The sequence below is a fragment of the Saccostrea echinata genome, unplaced genomic scaffold, assembly GCF_033153115.1.
Source record: "Saccostrea echinata isolate AGI-Se365-2 ecotype Australia unplaced genomic scaffold, CSIRO_AGI_Sech_v1 ptg000023l, whole genome shotgun sequence".
NCBI lineage: Eukaryota > Metazoa > Mollusca > Bivalvia > Ostreida > Ostreidae > Saccostrea > Saccostrea echinata.
Genome location: NW_026889772.1, coordinates 9529027 through 9544867, shown reverse-complemented (window position 1 = coordinate 9544867; position 15841 = coordinate 9529027). Strand labels below are relative to the sequence as shown.

At 32.9% G+C, this 15841-nt stretch overlaps 2 protein-coding genes across 4 annotated transcripts in view; one reads left to right on the top strand and one right to left on the bottom strand.

The window, feature by feature from the left end:
* Window positions 1-5816: 5816 nt before the first annotated feature.
* LOC133191162 (glucocorticoid modulatory element-binding protein 2-like) lies at window positions 5817-12808 on the bottom strand. 2 transcript variants are annotated; one of them, XM_061326873.1, is made up of 9 exons: window positions 12671-12808; window positions 12142-12222; window positions 11406-11617; window positions 10868-11051; window positions 9483-9678; window positions 9332-9346; window positions 8791-8913; window positions 8374-8496; window positions 5817-6713 (listed from the first exon to the last, which is right to left on the bottom strand). In XM_061326873.1, the coding sequence occupies exons 2-9, from the start codon at window positions 12205-12207 to the stop codon at window positions 6160-6162; spliced, it is 1473 nt and encodes a 490-aa protein (XP_061182857.1). In that variant the 5' UTR covers window positions 12208-12222; window positions 12671-12808; the 3' UTR covers window positions 5817-6159. The 2 variants fall into 2 exon arrangements, with proteins under 2 accessions (XP_061182857.1, XP_061182858.1); XM_061326874.1 differs by lacking the exon at window positions 9332-9346 and having other exon boundaries at window positions 12671-12796.
* Window positions 12809-12894: 86 nt separating this feature from the next.
* LOC133191161 (exocyst complex component 3-like) overlaps window positions 12895-15841 on the top strand; it is a 70333-nt gene continuing 67386 nt past the window's right edge. For both annotated transcript variants that reach the window (XM_061326871.1, XM_061326870.1), the window contains exons 1-7: window positions 12895-13028; window positions 13173-13318; window positions 13880-13936; window positions 14222-14334; window positions 14912-15002; window positions 15366-15472; window positions 15701-15782. In XM_061326871.1, the coding sequence (XP_061182855.1) occupies window positions 13214-13318; window positions 13880-13936; window positions 14222-14334; window positions 14912-15002; window positions 15366-15472; window positions 15701-15782 (555 nt within the window). In that variant the 5' untranslated portion in view covers window positions 12895-13028; window positions 13173-13213. The remainder of the gene's footprint in view (window positions 13029-13172; window positions 13319-13879; window positions 13937-14221; window positions 14335-14911; window positions 15003-15365; window positions 15473-15700; window positions 15783-15841) is intronic.

Sequence of the window (15841 nt, the reverse complement as noted above, 5' to 3'; positions counted from 1 at the left end):
TCCACATCCCGCAGTGGGATTCGAACCCGCGACGTAAGGATCAACTCTTAACTCCGCGACTCTAGAGCAGACGCTCTACCACTGCGCCACGCGGGCGACGATCGCTCGGGTCCCGCAAGTTACAGTAAATAACGCAGATATATCTGGTATATCGCTAGCAGAATTTAAGATCAGAATGAATCAAAGAAAACGAAATTCAGCTGTTCAAACTAAGAGTAGTGTTAGTCACGGGAGGTTTAGTGTTTATAGAAGCTGCTCCATGAAATGCAGAGAGACAACAAAAAATGACCAGTTTTTAAGGAAACTGTAGAAAATTGCCAAGAACGGCCTTAGATAATGCTTATATGAGACTTTTATTATATACATGTAAATTATGAGATACTTGGGGAAGGGGGATACAAGATGAATGTCTTACAGAAGGTGATATATTCTTCATATTTCTACTTTAATGTTAGCCTATGCTTCTACAGGTGATTTTCTTCTATCACTATATAGCTAAATGACCCTTGTTGGAGCTGGACTACATCCTCTCGTCTAGCAATCTAGAATAATGAACAGCCATTGAGGTCACTGTATAGTGTTCTGTCTTTTGTCATTCTCTGCTCTGTTCTATCTGACTCACGAGTCTATTCCTTCCTCTCAATCCAGTATGCTATACATGAAGATGATAAGGACTCGTATACGAATGAATAAAATATACAGAATTAATGTTCAATCCCATAGATGAAAAAAAATGAATAAAGATGGATTCTGTGAGAGGACTTGGACAGATATTGTTTGTGTAGCCATAGATTAGGTAAAATTTTACTCTGACAGATTCCATTTTGTCAATCCTCTTTAATTTTTGTTTAAATCCTTTGTTTCTATCCTTTTGACCTCGATCTACTCAATTTCTATCTTAGCATAGCTTGTGATTTCCTAAAACATCATACATGTAATACTCGTCAACAGTTTGCTACAATGTTAAATTCTCATTAAATCTGAATATGACTCGTAAAAGGAAGAGATTTATCTTAACAAGCTGAAAAGGCTCAAACGTTTATGTTATGAATATTTACATCCACTGAATATTATTTCCTTTATTTCTTATAAAATCCATTGCCGTTAATCAGTCCATAAGCAACACTAAGCAAGCCACCAGCATAGATTTCTTAAGCAACGGCTGTTCCATCAATTATGCATACAATGACATACACATCTATAATACAATATTTAACATATTTAATTTACTTTGAATGTTTTTTTTATATAAAGATATAAATATAAACAATAAAATGTCTTTGTTTGTTAGTACGGGAATTAACGTCGGAGCTATTGCAGAAAAAAAATCACATAACCCGCTTACGCGGGTTATGTATTTTTTCTGCAATAGCTCCGACGTTAATTCCCGTACTAACAACCAAAGAAAGCATTTTATTGCTTAACAGACGACTAAAAAATGCGCGACGACGGACGAAAACAGATAACCTTATAAAGTAAAGAAATTCAAACGTAAGTTACAGCCAGACTCTGCAGCAATTGATACACATCACAGCAAGTCAGGTGGATCAGGTCACATGATTAAAAGAACAAACTTAGGTCAAAAATACAAATTAGTATACGTTTTAAATAGTATGGCCGGGCTCCAATACCATAAAGGGAGAATATGCTTTAAGATACGGAATGTCACACCTGACACTAGTTATAACAAGGATATTTTGAAAAGTATATTTTAGAAATCTACTCATATAGCATATAACTCAAATTTGGAAATAAATCTGGGGGCCAGAGTGCATATAACTAAGCATCAGTACAATGAACTTGACCTTTTTGCAGTTAAATTAATCATTTAACCTTGATGAAATTTTTTCAGAAGTAATGGCGTATTTTCGAAAAAAAAAAAGTTTTGGCTACTGATGTGAATTTTGATACATGGGTCAAACTATGCATATTTCAGGCTTAAAACAAGATTAATTTTTATACCTGTAATTTTTGGCAAAGTATTATAGAAAAAATGTGTAAAATTTGTTCTAAAAATATCAATTGAAGTCCACACTCAATATTTCTATCGCTTGTAATACAGTGAAAATTTATGTGACTTAAAATATTTAGGGCCAAAGATCCAACATATTGAATGAAACCAATCTGTAGATTTGAGAATTTTCTTCTTAATATCCTTTCACTATAAGAAACAGTCCCTCATAAATCCTATTTCTAGCCTATTTTGTTGGCATTTTTTAAAATTGAATATTAAACATTGTTTAAGTCAATTGAAAAAGTTAAGATAACAAACAGTGATCGACCTAGAAAAAAATCTACAAACAATACAAATATATGAACAGGGCATAAAAGTCGGACCCCCCCCCCCCCCCCCGAAATTCCAGAGGTGGGATTACGTGCCTAGGAGGAGTAAGCATCCCCTGTTGACCGGTCACACCGGCCATGAGCCCTATGAATTTATTAGGTAGACGGAACATTCCGCAGTCAAATTTGGTATAAAAACAAAAGCCTAACAATTGGTATGAAAATAGTCAGCCAAAATACCACCCAATGATAAGTTAAATTTGCTAACAAGGTCATTATATACGAAATGCTAACTATAAACGAGGTTGTTGAAACCCCTGTAACGTCAACTTATCTGTCAGTAGCCTGACTCGGATTTGTCAATAGCCTGACTTGGATTAAACATTAATCGAACTTAGAGCATGCTCTTGAGTATTGATTAATTTGGGAGACGTAAACAATATATGGAGGTGATAGCGGAATATTACTACATAAGTAAGGAAAGTTGGCGATGGAAAAGCTGCAGTCATCTCGTTTGTCATAGAATTTAGTTGTTACTTGGTCCTTATCGAACATAATAATGAGTAAAACATCCAAATATGAAACAGATAAGGCAGACTCTGTAGTGTCTTTTATTTCGAGTAACTTGGATATATCGAGTCGACATATGAATAGAAGTAACTATTGTTAATTGATAAACGTTGTCGATATATCTGAATGTAGAAGTTTTTGAATAATTTCTGCTTCATAGGAATATAAAAACAGGTCGGCTACTAAAGGAGCACAACTAGTTCCCATCGAAATTCCAACAGTTTGTTGGAAGACCTGGTCTCCAAAGACTACATAAATGTTGTCAAGGAGGAACTCAGCATCTTTTAAATATCAACCTCAGAGTACTTGTGTGTAGAATAAGAGTGATTTTGTTGATGACCGATCACAAGATACGAAAATTTCTAGGTTCCATTTTTATTTAAGAAGCAGTTGTCTATGATATCAAAAAACTTAGCGTTTTTAATTTATCATGAGGTTGTATAAAGTGTAAAAAAAAAAAATCGTACGTTTTGATATTACTAACTTTTGAAAAATTGGGTATTTAAATTTTCTGAAAGTTCTTTGGTTTTTTTAAGAATCCATAACTGATTTACACCACTTCTAGAATACGCTGTAGCACAGTGCGTCTGAAGTTTCTCCTTTACAACAGTTAATATTTATGTAAGTAGTAAAGAAAGAGGCTTGGTAGAGCAGTTGCTCGGCAAGTATCTTTGTAAGGATTTTAATGAAGCTTAGGAATCCAGTCAAGATAAGGTAGGTTGAGCTCACCATGGTTAACTTGAATGTTAAAAGTATTAAAGATTGAAATGTGATTTTAAAGAATTTCGGACTTCAAACTTAGAAAGTTAACTGTGAGTATAAGTTGAGTTTCCAGATATAGAATCAAAACCAACTAAGTTCTTCTAATATGCAGTTATAATAATGAGCCTTACCTGCTTGAACCATATCATATTATTCATTTAGTCTTTCTAATTCTTTTATCACCTCCGATTTAGTGAAAACAGAAGGATAGATGTTCGCATATATCCTTTTGAATATCTAATACGATTCTTTAATATACTAAGTACATGTATTTTAAAAGCACTTAATCCATTCTGACAAAGTGTTAAGGTCTTCCTTTTCATATTTACCCCAGCGTCTGGTATAATCATCGACAGAATTCATAATAGAAATGAAGTTCTGTTGCCCATTTAAAGATCGGGGCTTCTGTATTTAGGACCTTTTAAGATGATTGCATTTAGGTCTTCATTTTCAATTATGTTAACTTCATCTGTAATGACGTGTCCAGCAGGACTGTAGTTGAAAGAAGAAGAAGCACAAGAACAGATAAGAGGACTTTGTTTTAAATCTTCGATATCTAGGCACTGTAAGGTTTTGCTATACATTCAATTGAAAAGTTCGGAAGCAATTTTTGTATTATCTGTAGGAAATGCAGGGTGTAGACTTCAACTTGAAATATGGTGGAATGCAAGACTGAACTTTTTTATGATTAAGAATGTTACTATTTTCATAGCATTTATTCCTTTGCTGGCAAATTCAAGTTTAGGAATCGATCAGGGTTGGATCAGAATTATCATCCGATACACGCGATGGCTTAAAAAAGAGCCTGTGATGGGCAACATCAATAATCACTGACTTTGTGATCCATAATCACAAACACCAGCTTGTATTCTGCAGCTGAAGAATCTAAGTATAGACTTGCTTTAGCTTCTTTAATATATTATAAAAATTAATTTGCAATTGGTTATATTTATATTAGAGTTTCTGGCCAAACTTTTCTCAAAAGCTGAGAAAATTAGATTTTAATATCTTGATTTTTAACTCACCTCAACAAAGTTGGGGGAGCTTATGTAATACCCTTACCAGGTTAGCTTTTTGAGTAGATTTCTTTCCAAATACTTATATGCCCTACATTGATCAGAGATGCATGGACGAAGCTTCTAGTATGTTTCAATGTACCAGTCAGATTTCAGATGCTTTATTTTCAGCCAAAGAATGATCAGCTTTAAGCTTTTGGAGCAGGGTAAAGTTTTTAGAGCATGTCTAATTCCCTAGTACATGTAACTGTAAGCCCTATATTGACCCAAGTATCAACTTCTAATTAGCATCCATTTGAGGGTTATAGATGGGGATAAAAGTACACTTTTTTTGCAAGTGACCTAGTACATGTAACTGTAAGCCCTATATTGACCCAAGTATCAACTTCTAATTAGCATCCATTTGAGGGTTATAGATGGGGATAAAAGTACACCTTTTTGCAAGTGACCTGGAAGTTCATACTTCAAATATTACTTATGTCTTGAAGGTGTATCATGACTTTGATCCAGGTTCATTTCAGCAAGTTCAAGGTCACTGGCAGAAAAAAAATTAACATTTTTGTTGGAAGTTGAAACTTCAAGCAAAAGATTATTCAAGTGCTAAAAGTATGTCTTAACCTTCACCCACGGTCATTGTGGCAAGTTCAAGGCCACTGCCAAGAAGAAAAGTGTAAAATCATGCCTAGTCCACAATTTTCAAAATGAGAAACATTGGAGGTCCATAACTCACTCAAATATTACTTAAGATCATAGGATGTCTTTTTTTTTAAACAAAGGTCATTGGCAAATTCAAGGTCAATTTACATAGTTGCAAATGGGCACATTAAAAAAATTGCAATACCTCTAGTTATAAATATTCTTCATTACCTGAGGTAATAATACATGTGTATACATAAATTCATACAAATACTATTCTATTATTTTAATTATTCAACATTTAATATGGATTTCTGTTAAATTATCAACACAAGTCACATATCTCCACAGAATGTATAAGAAACTTGTACATGTAAATAGAAAATGTATATGAAAAGTTTTACATTAAAAAGCCTGCAAGAAAATTTGCATGAAAGTTTACCAATCAAAGTACTGCTGACAAACACTCATAGGAACATGTTTGCCAATGATAACAGGAAAAAAGTATGTTTTTTAATCAAGTAAAAATAATTCATAACACACTTCATGAACTATTAACCCATTTACTTGCACTTGAATTTTGCTAGGCAGTATTTTCTCAACAGAGAAATTTGAGCATGATTTATAAATTTATAAACAAGTAAATATGGAATAAGAAAAAATGGAAAAGAAAGAAAAATCCTACAGCATGAGATCTAACGATGATTTCATTTATGAGTTTACATTTGATATATGAATAATTTTGTAAAAAGAACACTGTACACACTTTATATATACAAGTATATAATATTGCATAAATGGAATTATTCAGCAAAGTTTGCTTATTGAAACATTTCAAAAAGTATCAGAATTTAAACATACAAGGTAAATGTAAGTGATGGATTTCACAGCCTCAATCAGAGATGGCTTCTGAAGACACGTATTCTTTGTTCTGAGTGCTCCTTCTTGGACGAGCAGTTTTCCTCACGTGTTCCCCACCTTTCACTGCTTTGGAATCACGCTTAGTTGCTTGCTTCACATCAGCTTTGATGGGCACCTTTGAATGCTTGTCACTTTCACTAGTGTCATTCTCATCTTCATTTACATCATGACTTTCATTCTCAAATTCAATACACATTCCGTTGTTTGTGACATTTTTAATGACTCTCACTTGTGTGCTGTTGTCACCATTGATACTTTTCATCACACACATTTCTGTGGAGTTGTCACAATTTTCCATGGATATGCTTTCATCTTCATTGTATCCTTCTTCAAAATCAGAGTTGGACGCTGAACCAGCATTGGCAAAAATGAGTTGAACAGGTGAAGCTGTCTCGTCACACCTACTCCTCTTGGTCTCAGGCAAGGACTCTTTGTTTGTCATATCCAACAGCTGTGTGAAACATTCACTTTTACGCTTCAGTACCTCTTTCTTCTGCTCATACTCTCTAACCTTCTTTTGCAAATCTGCAGAAAAAACTCAACTTAAATGCAGAGTGAAAATGATGAGAATTTATGTTTTTATTTGTCAGACATCATAAATCTTGAACTTGATGGGACCAAGAAAAAACTTGGAGATATTTGAGCATTGATCATATAGAGGGTTAAATACAGTCAAACCTATTTATCTCTAACTCGATGGGACTGAGAAAAAACTTCGAGACATCCAATGATTCCAGATATCAAGGGGAAAATTTTTAAAGAATAAGTGGTTGGGACTTCCAAACCACTTCAACATATCCATAATATTCAAGATATCAGTGTTTCTGATACTGAAGTTCAACTGTACTCAAAGAATAAGTGGTTGGGAATTCCAATTCACTTCGATATATCCATGATATTTGAGATATCAGTATTCAAAATATCAAAGTTCAACTGTATTTCTTTTACATGCTGCATCTCTCTTTAATGTTTGTTTTGCCTCTGACTAGAATGTCTGTCACTGGGTGATGATTATCATCTGCCTATTGTCCATATTTCTGTGGACCGCAAGTAACAAAATTTAGACAGCCAGCAGGCAGATCAAAACAATATGTCATCTGTGTACTGAAAAATTTATTCTAGCCTTCTGTTTTTTTTGGTTTTTAAAAGAATTCAAAATATTCAAGTCATTACCTACTTGGCAATGCTGCATTTAAATTTAGAGCAGTGCCCCATTTTCAGTGATGTAATCAGTAAACAACATGATGAGTACAGGAGATTTGCACAGACAAGATAATATACATTTATTGCATGATCATGAGGGAAATATGAGGATTCATGCAGCCAAGAAAAATCATATCCCCCGAGGGCTTTGCCCTTCATGTTTCCTGAACATTCATGCAATAAATTGTTTATTATACCGAAACAAGCAAAAACTTTAAAAATAAACATTAACTTTCAAATTTGGCACCACTCTCAAATTCACTTTCAATTTTACTGAAACAATTCACAGAAGTCCATCAGCAATGTTGTGACGTAAACCAGGCTATTGTGATGTCTACTACTCTTGGGAGTTTCCTTTCAACAAATGATAACTTTTAAGGGAAAATGCACTAGGTCTCCGAAGAGGTTGAATATGATGAAAAGCATGACGACGACAGGTAAATATGAAGTTTTACGGCCCTGTCATGTGATAATCTAGAACCAATCAGATTACGCATTGTATAGAATAATTATAATGAGGTATAATAATCCTTTTTACTGTAATTGACCCTAATGTTTTGTTAACTGTAATTTGTCCTGGACAAAACAAAACACTTATTACATTTTCTAATTACTGTCTACAGAAATTTGTCAGATTGTAAAAGTTCATAGTGGGGTAAGGTTAGCCTCACCTTCTATAGATTTTAACAACTCCAAAAAATTTCTGTAGACAGTCAGTAACAAACCTAATAAGTAATACTGCATCAACTTAAATCACAAAACATATCATCAAATGTGATATCATCAAATCTCAAAGTCAGCAAGAGGAGTCAACATGGATCTGGATGAAAGCATCATGACACTATTGTTATTGATGTAAATAAGAAAATAACACAAGAACTAAATTCATAACATGTTATGATTTACTTTTAAGAAAGATGTACTTTTCTTTACTGAAATTCAATAAACTGAAATAAAAGAGATGTAAACTTTCATATATTACCCTCCATTTCTCTATCTAGTCGAATTCTCTGTTTTTCCATGTCAATCTGGTGAGCTTCTAGTTTGTACTTCATTTTTGACATCAGCCCCAGCTGTTTCACAATCACGGAGATCACTCTGGTATCTGAAAAAAAAAAATATCAAATTTAAAGTTACTTTCACATCATAAATGTTAGGCTGGCTAAATACATCAATGTTGAGTGTATTTCAGAGACAACTTCAATACATGTGGTTCTACAGTAAAAGGATTTTATTTTAATGGCTCATCTCAGTCAACATAAAAAGGAAAGACTATTATCATGGAGAATAAGAGGTACATGTATGTAAAGCAGTTAAAGAAATCTTAAGAATGATCAACACACTGAAAGCATGATAGTGGACAGGTATCTCTTAAAATCTTTTCTACAGAATCTCCTACCTTCTAGAGGAACCATTCGTCTGACCATTCTGTTTTTGAGGACATCCAAAGATGCCTTAATTTCTCGGAAAAATTCATCAACTAATCCCAACTCCACGATTCCCTTCCAGAGGGTCCTATCCTCTGTGTGAAGAAGAAGTATTAGTCAATGGATAAATGGTTATAAGATATTGCAATAAAATCCTTGCTTAATAAATGAACAACATCTAAAACAACAAACTGCCGGACTTTCCACCATTAAGGCTATTTATGTTTTGCTACAGTCCTAATTATCACAAAAATTCCCCCTAAATTTTTCTAAAAAAATCTTTAAAAAAGACATTTGAAAGCATTTCTTTAAAATGATTCAATGATAATTTTTTTTTTACTTTAATGCATAAATTTAGATAGTATGAAAATGGCAACAATAAATATCCTCCTCATAAAGTAACAATTCTACTGAATAGATCATAAAAGGAAACACAGCAAAACGGAAATGAATAAATAAATAAACGAACATTAATGTATAACATTAAAAAACGGATTTTAACTTAAATATTACCTAATTGATCACCATCTGCAATTAATCTGAACTACATTACTTTACACAATGGTATTGTAGAGTAAAAAAAACAAAACAAAACAAAAACACATTCTCCATCAAAGTTGTTTACAATATTTGACAATAGGATTTCAGAGAAGTTTGTTTTTACCCTCATCAGTGGTTTCCCCCTGGATATCTGGATAGGTGACTGGAGTCTTAAGGCTGAGTGTAGACTGGATCTTTCTCTGAGCCTGGTTCATATTCTCTATCATCTGGAGTTGAAGTTGAGCCAGATCCGGTTTGATATCCTCTTGTTCCTCTGAAATATCCTCATCCCATGGAACTCTCTCACCACTAGCCACACTCTACAATATCATGTGTACAAGCCTACAGTTTATCCTCTATGATTTGATTAACATTTTAAAATCTTATCTTTTTTATGAACAACCAACAAGAACAGGAATATATTGTAATTTTCTATAGATATGTCAATGCAGTAAATAGGACGAATTTAGACAAGACGATTTGGTGTAAAGGACATGCAAAGCTAATACCATTTTTAATTGCTGATTCCTATGCTAAATACATGAATGTTTTTTTCATGTTGGAAGGGATGAAAATCTGTACACAGCTACATATTAATATTAAAGATAAATTGATACTGTAATTATTTTAATATTGAATAAATTACTGTGTTAAGGGAAAAATATTTTCACCCCTTTTGCTCTCATTGCAAGTGGACAAATTTAACCATTTCATTCATTTTGCTTTATTTAACTTTCCATGTCATAACAGCTCTTAACCACATCAGTTCTGAAAGGTGCTAAATTTAAAAATAAAAATGAATGAAATTAACATTTATTAAGAGAGAAAATTAGAGAATGTAAATACATGTATAAGCACTGAATTCTTATTTTGGGATGTCATAACAGCATCTGCCTGTGCTGACAATTTATCATACTGCGCTAACAGTGTCAGTAAGGCCAGGTGCTGTTATATGACCAACAACATCCAAAAATAAGAATTCAGTGCCAAATTAAATGCATTTTCTATCCAGGGTTTTACTCAATCATGCAAGTGACTACCGTACATATATATATTTTTGTTAACTGAAATCTTTTAATCTTGAAATATTTAGCAACTACTCTTAAGTTAAACAAGTGTATTTACAGTCTGTACACAAACTGAGTGTGACTGTTTAATATCAGCAATGATAAGTAATGTGTAACAATGTTATCCCAATTACAGACGTGGACCATCTGCTTATCATGAATACAGTCAATCCTGCGGGAAGTCACCTGCGGGAATCATTTAAAGTGACCTTTATAGAGAGTAGACCTTTGAATAGAGGTTCATTTTTTTCCAGGAAAATTCTTTTCCACTTTATGTTACTTCTGTGTTTTACAACACTACATCATAGAATATTAAAGATTAAAAAGATCATAAGTATTAAATAGGACGAGATTAGCACCTCCAAGAAAAAAAGGTATTGTCATATCTTTCGAAAATTATGGTACCCCTTTTTTATCAATGGAGGTAACCATGGTAACAAACCTGTATTTTCATGGTTCCGTTTTCTGCTGTTGTGGTGAGCAGGGTTACTGGGGTTTGGTAACTGGTGGGTTGAGGGATGTTGTATACTACAGAATCAGGCCGTGTAGCCGTTCTGGCCTGACATCTTCCAGTGCACATCTTTTCATGATTCCAAAATGTCAACTGTCCTGCATCTATATGTTTCCTGTTAAATATCTATTTATGTTAAAATCTTTTTCAACAGATACTGTACCAATGGACTTTGCATTTCAGTTTCTTTTTTTCATATTTAAATAAACAAAAGAACCAGAAGGAAACAAATTTTAAAACTCCAAATATGACTTATAAAAATTACTTCACAACTTTAAAGTAAAATTGTATCCTATTGATATCCAAGAATACTGAAAAAAAAAATTGTTTGACGGACAAACAAACAGAGAGAAGGATGACAAACACATTTACCATTGCATATGCTCTTCTGGTGTTTGACTAGTAGAGCTAAAATTCAAGGTCACAACTACAGACCACAACAAGGCATTGCATTCGTTGATAATATTACCTGACTTGGATGCCATTAATCCTAACTGCATTCTTCCAGTCCTTTAATCTGGCTTTCTCTCCCATGTACATGAATTTTTTGGGAGTGACAAATGTTTGATCTTCAAGCTCTATACACTCTCTGTGTATCCCTGGACATGTAAATAGTTCTCTGTGGAGCCTTCCTCTCAAATTCCCACAAGACACATCAAGTATCTTTTCATCAGATAATTTCTTTGAATGAAAAAATAATAATGATCTAGCAGTGAAATTTCAAGTATCACATCATGTTCAGCTGAAAAAACTTGTGCAAAAAAATCTTAATACTTAACCCTCCTCTCTTTTAAAAAATCGCAACATTTTTATAAATAAATTTTGCTGCATTGAATTACTACAAAAGGCAAGTTGGAAGAAAAAAAAAAGATATGTTCATGTACTATTTTCTTCTTTAATCTACTAAGCACCTGAGCATAATACAATAAATCACTGGTAAATTTGAAATCATACCAATGTATGTGTAATCCCACTTTTGTGTTTGGGTAACAGGATAATTAAAAAAAAACATCAATATAAATACAGAAATTACAACTTACAGAGTCCAAAGTGGGGGGGGGGGGGGGGGGGTAGTGAAAAAGGGATTTAACTAAAGCACATACATGTCATATATTAAAATTATTGTGCATTCTTATACACAGTTAAAAAAAATCCAGGAGACAATATTAACCAAGATAATATAATAACACATTAAAGTAGTTTACCGGTAACATCTTTGGTTCTCTTTTTGGAGATATAACAGTTTTTATGAAAGGTTCCATCTCTGCCATTTGTTTCAATATATTCTGAAAGTAAGTGCAATGAACAGTCAAAAAATCAGTATGAGTATTGTACTGAAATTAAGAAATATGTTTGTGCAATCCACTTTAAACATTTAAATGTCGTTAAATACAATCACTATATTTAGTGACAATTTACCAAAATTTTGAAGTTTGATCTGAATAATCATAATAGGCCTAATGTTTAGCTGAATGAAGATTCAAACAGTACGTGTTTGTAGAAAGAATGACGTAACGCATATAAATAAATAAAATTAGTTAAATGTTTTTTAAATAGGTCAATTTAACCGCTAAATCCTTTCTACAAAACGCTTGTTTGAAATTCCGAGAATTTAATGATCAGTGTCTTGGTATTGATTTTACTTCCTGTTGATATTTACAAATCCCCGATAAAATACTGGGGCATTTAACCGTCGATATAAGCATAACGAATGACTACGTTATTAATACATACACGTTTACTTCTGTTCTGGAACTCCTGGTTATAAAATCTGTAAAAACGTCACAAAAACAGTGTACATTCTTTGTCTAAAATGGACGTCTCAACATGTCGTGATATGCACGCTCTTCGGTGTGACGTTACCCTACGTTACTTGGCATAACACGTAATCACGTGAGAGCCTACGCGAGAGGTCACGAGAGTAGTGGGGGAACAACGGAAGTGTCGAAATGATGTAAACAAATCTGAAATCAAATATTAAGATAAACATGGACAATGCTTAACGCAAAGAAACCAAGAAAATATTGATAACTTTTGTTTCTTTGTAATTGTCGCACAGGAAGCAATTGATTTTCTTCGAAGCGTTTTGTTCGTACGTATATTTAGCTCGAAATATCTCTGTTGTTTGTCCACGCCCACATTGATTCAATTAAGATAGTAAAGGTCTTTTTAAAAGTAAATTAAATGGTAGAATTTATCAGCTATTGCTTATTAAAAATAGAAACTGAATTTTCAGATACAAGATTCAAAGGAGAATTTTTTCGGTTATTAACAAAAATGGCTGCAGAATCTACACTAAGTCCCCCAGCTCCACTAGATCTTGGGAGAATGGAAATGGAGGCAAAAGAAACCGCCAAAAAACACATAGCTAATTTGTTGCAGGTAAACATGTTAAATTCAGTACTTCAGATAATGTGAAATATTCATGCAATTTCAAATCATAAAACTGAAGTTATTTTTAACAGGTTGAGAACAATCGACCAAATGGGATATATGATAACCTGTTTAGGATATGATATCCCAAATGGAATATAAATTTACAGTGCCAAAAATTTAATTTTTTTTATTTTGGCCATAAATATCATAAATCCTGCATCAAAGTATTTAAAAGGAATAACTTTTGGCTGCAAGCAAGTTTTTCTGCAACCCTATGGGTTGTTAAATTGATCCCCAAGAAGTTAAGAAACTTCTGAGGGATCAATCTCTTAAACAGTGGGCATACAAGTCTTTTTTTTTGGTTTTATATTTATATATCTCTTATATTGCTATTCTGCAGAAGTGTATTTTTTAGTAGTCAGACAAAGATTCAAGTTTGCAGCAGGTTTAGCAAACAATGCATAATAAAATCTAATATACATGTATATTGAAATTCTTATGAAATTGAAATAAAGCACATGTTCAGGACTATTTGACAAGCTCGTTTCTTTTCTTGCTAACTTACAGAGACCAGAGCAGCTGGAAAGGGTGGACCAGTACAAGAGACGGATTTCTCGCAAAAAGGTAGCTTCGTAATTTGTAAAGAATTTAAAAATATATCAATGATTAATTTATGGTTTCTAATTTTGATTTAGCTGAAGGTAACATAAAAAGAAGGTCTTGGAAGAAAAGTTCAATGTTTGATTACAGGAATATTTTAAATAATAATGTGTATTTTTTTTCTATCTTTGATAAGAGTTATCCCCCTTTAAATGCATTTATTTTCATACTAGACTGAAATCTGTGCTACAAAATAAGATTTACATGATTTTAAAAATGAAAATATTGAAATTGCTTGTTCATTTGCAGGCATCTGTGGACACCATGTTGAAAACTGCTGTACAGTCCCAACTTGATGGAGTCAGAACTGGACTTAATCAGTTACAGAGTGCTCTCCAGGATGTTTACGAGATTAAACAGAGGTGAGGTAGTTGTAGTCTTCTGTTCAGAACTCAAATATATATACTAATTTTTATTTGTGATTTATAAAATATCATATCAATATTATGTAAAAATTGATTGCAATCTTTCCTAAAAAAAAATTCTTCCAAATTGGAATAAATATAAACAAATGCAGTCCAACCTCCTTATCTTGAACTTGATGGGACCGAGAAAAAAACTTTGAGATATCTGAGGATTCAAGATATTGATGGTAAAATATTTTAAAAATAAGTGGTTGGGACTACTTCTAAATCACTTCAACATATCCATGGTATTTGAGATATTGGTGTTCGAGGTACCAAAGTTCAACTGTATCTACAAAATATGGTAAAAGATTAAGGTGTGAAATGATTGCATTTTCTGGGATTTTTTTTTTTAGCAACATCATGCATTTCTTATTTGATTTTAATTATACTATCAATTTTTGTCTTTGATTTCAGCAAAGGTATTTTTTTATGTGATTAGGAGTTACAAATTTGTTTATTTAATTATATTTTCATGGTATACCACTACCGGTATTAAAATACTTTGATTATTATGTATGTTATAACTTAACAGACTTGATGAGGTGGAAGAGGCTTACAAATCGATCTCCCCTCTCCACATAAAACTAATGGAGCTCAAAAAGGAAAACACTAGATACTGCCAGGTCAGTAAAGCTCAGTCTGGATTACTAAGAATGTAAATTATGGACATTAATGTGAGATGTAATGTGCTATCTTCATAAGTAATGTATTTAGATTCTGATGCATAAATTGCAGCAGAGGATGCTATATTAGCCCTTTCATGATAACTGTGGCACTACTCTTTTGTACGGCAAAATAATAACGTTTGGTGAAGTTTTTGTTGACAGATAATTAAATGACGTATATTAAACAATGACTTTTACATCATAGTTCACCAACTATGTCATTTTGCCCTGCAAAAGAGCAGTACTGCAATTATCGTGAAACAGTCTATTAAAACCAAGGGGGTAAATATTCAAAACATTTTAACTTGGAATTCATTGCAGCTTGCATCAGCCATGGAGAATCTGAAGCACATATTTACTGCACCAGAAATTGTTAGAAAAACAGAGGAGCTCATTAATGAAGGCAAACTACTTCAGGCCCACAAGCAGTGAGTCTAGTACTTAACAAAGAGGGATTTGGTCTATACTTATTTGCCATGTTCATAATTTACAGTTGTTCATCAAAATCTTTATTCTTCATCTCAAAGATAATTTATAATTTGATAATCAGATAATCTTATACTTAATGATTTCTTGAATGATTATGAGAAATCAAAAGATGCATTGAATATCATCAGATTTGCATTTTCACTAAGAAAAAAGAGATATCTTTGCAGTCTGACAGACTTGGAGCAGTCTAGAGATGATCTTATGTTTGAATTGTACAAACAACCACAGCAAAGCCCCACAGACAATAATGTAAGCTTTTGTTTTACAAATAATAATACAAATACAGACACTAACAAAAAAACAAAAAA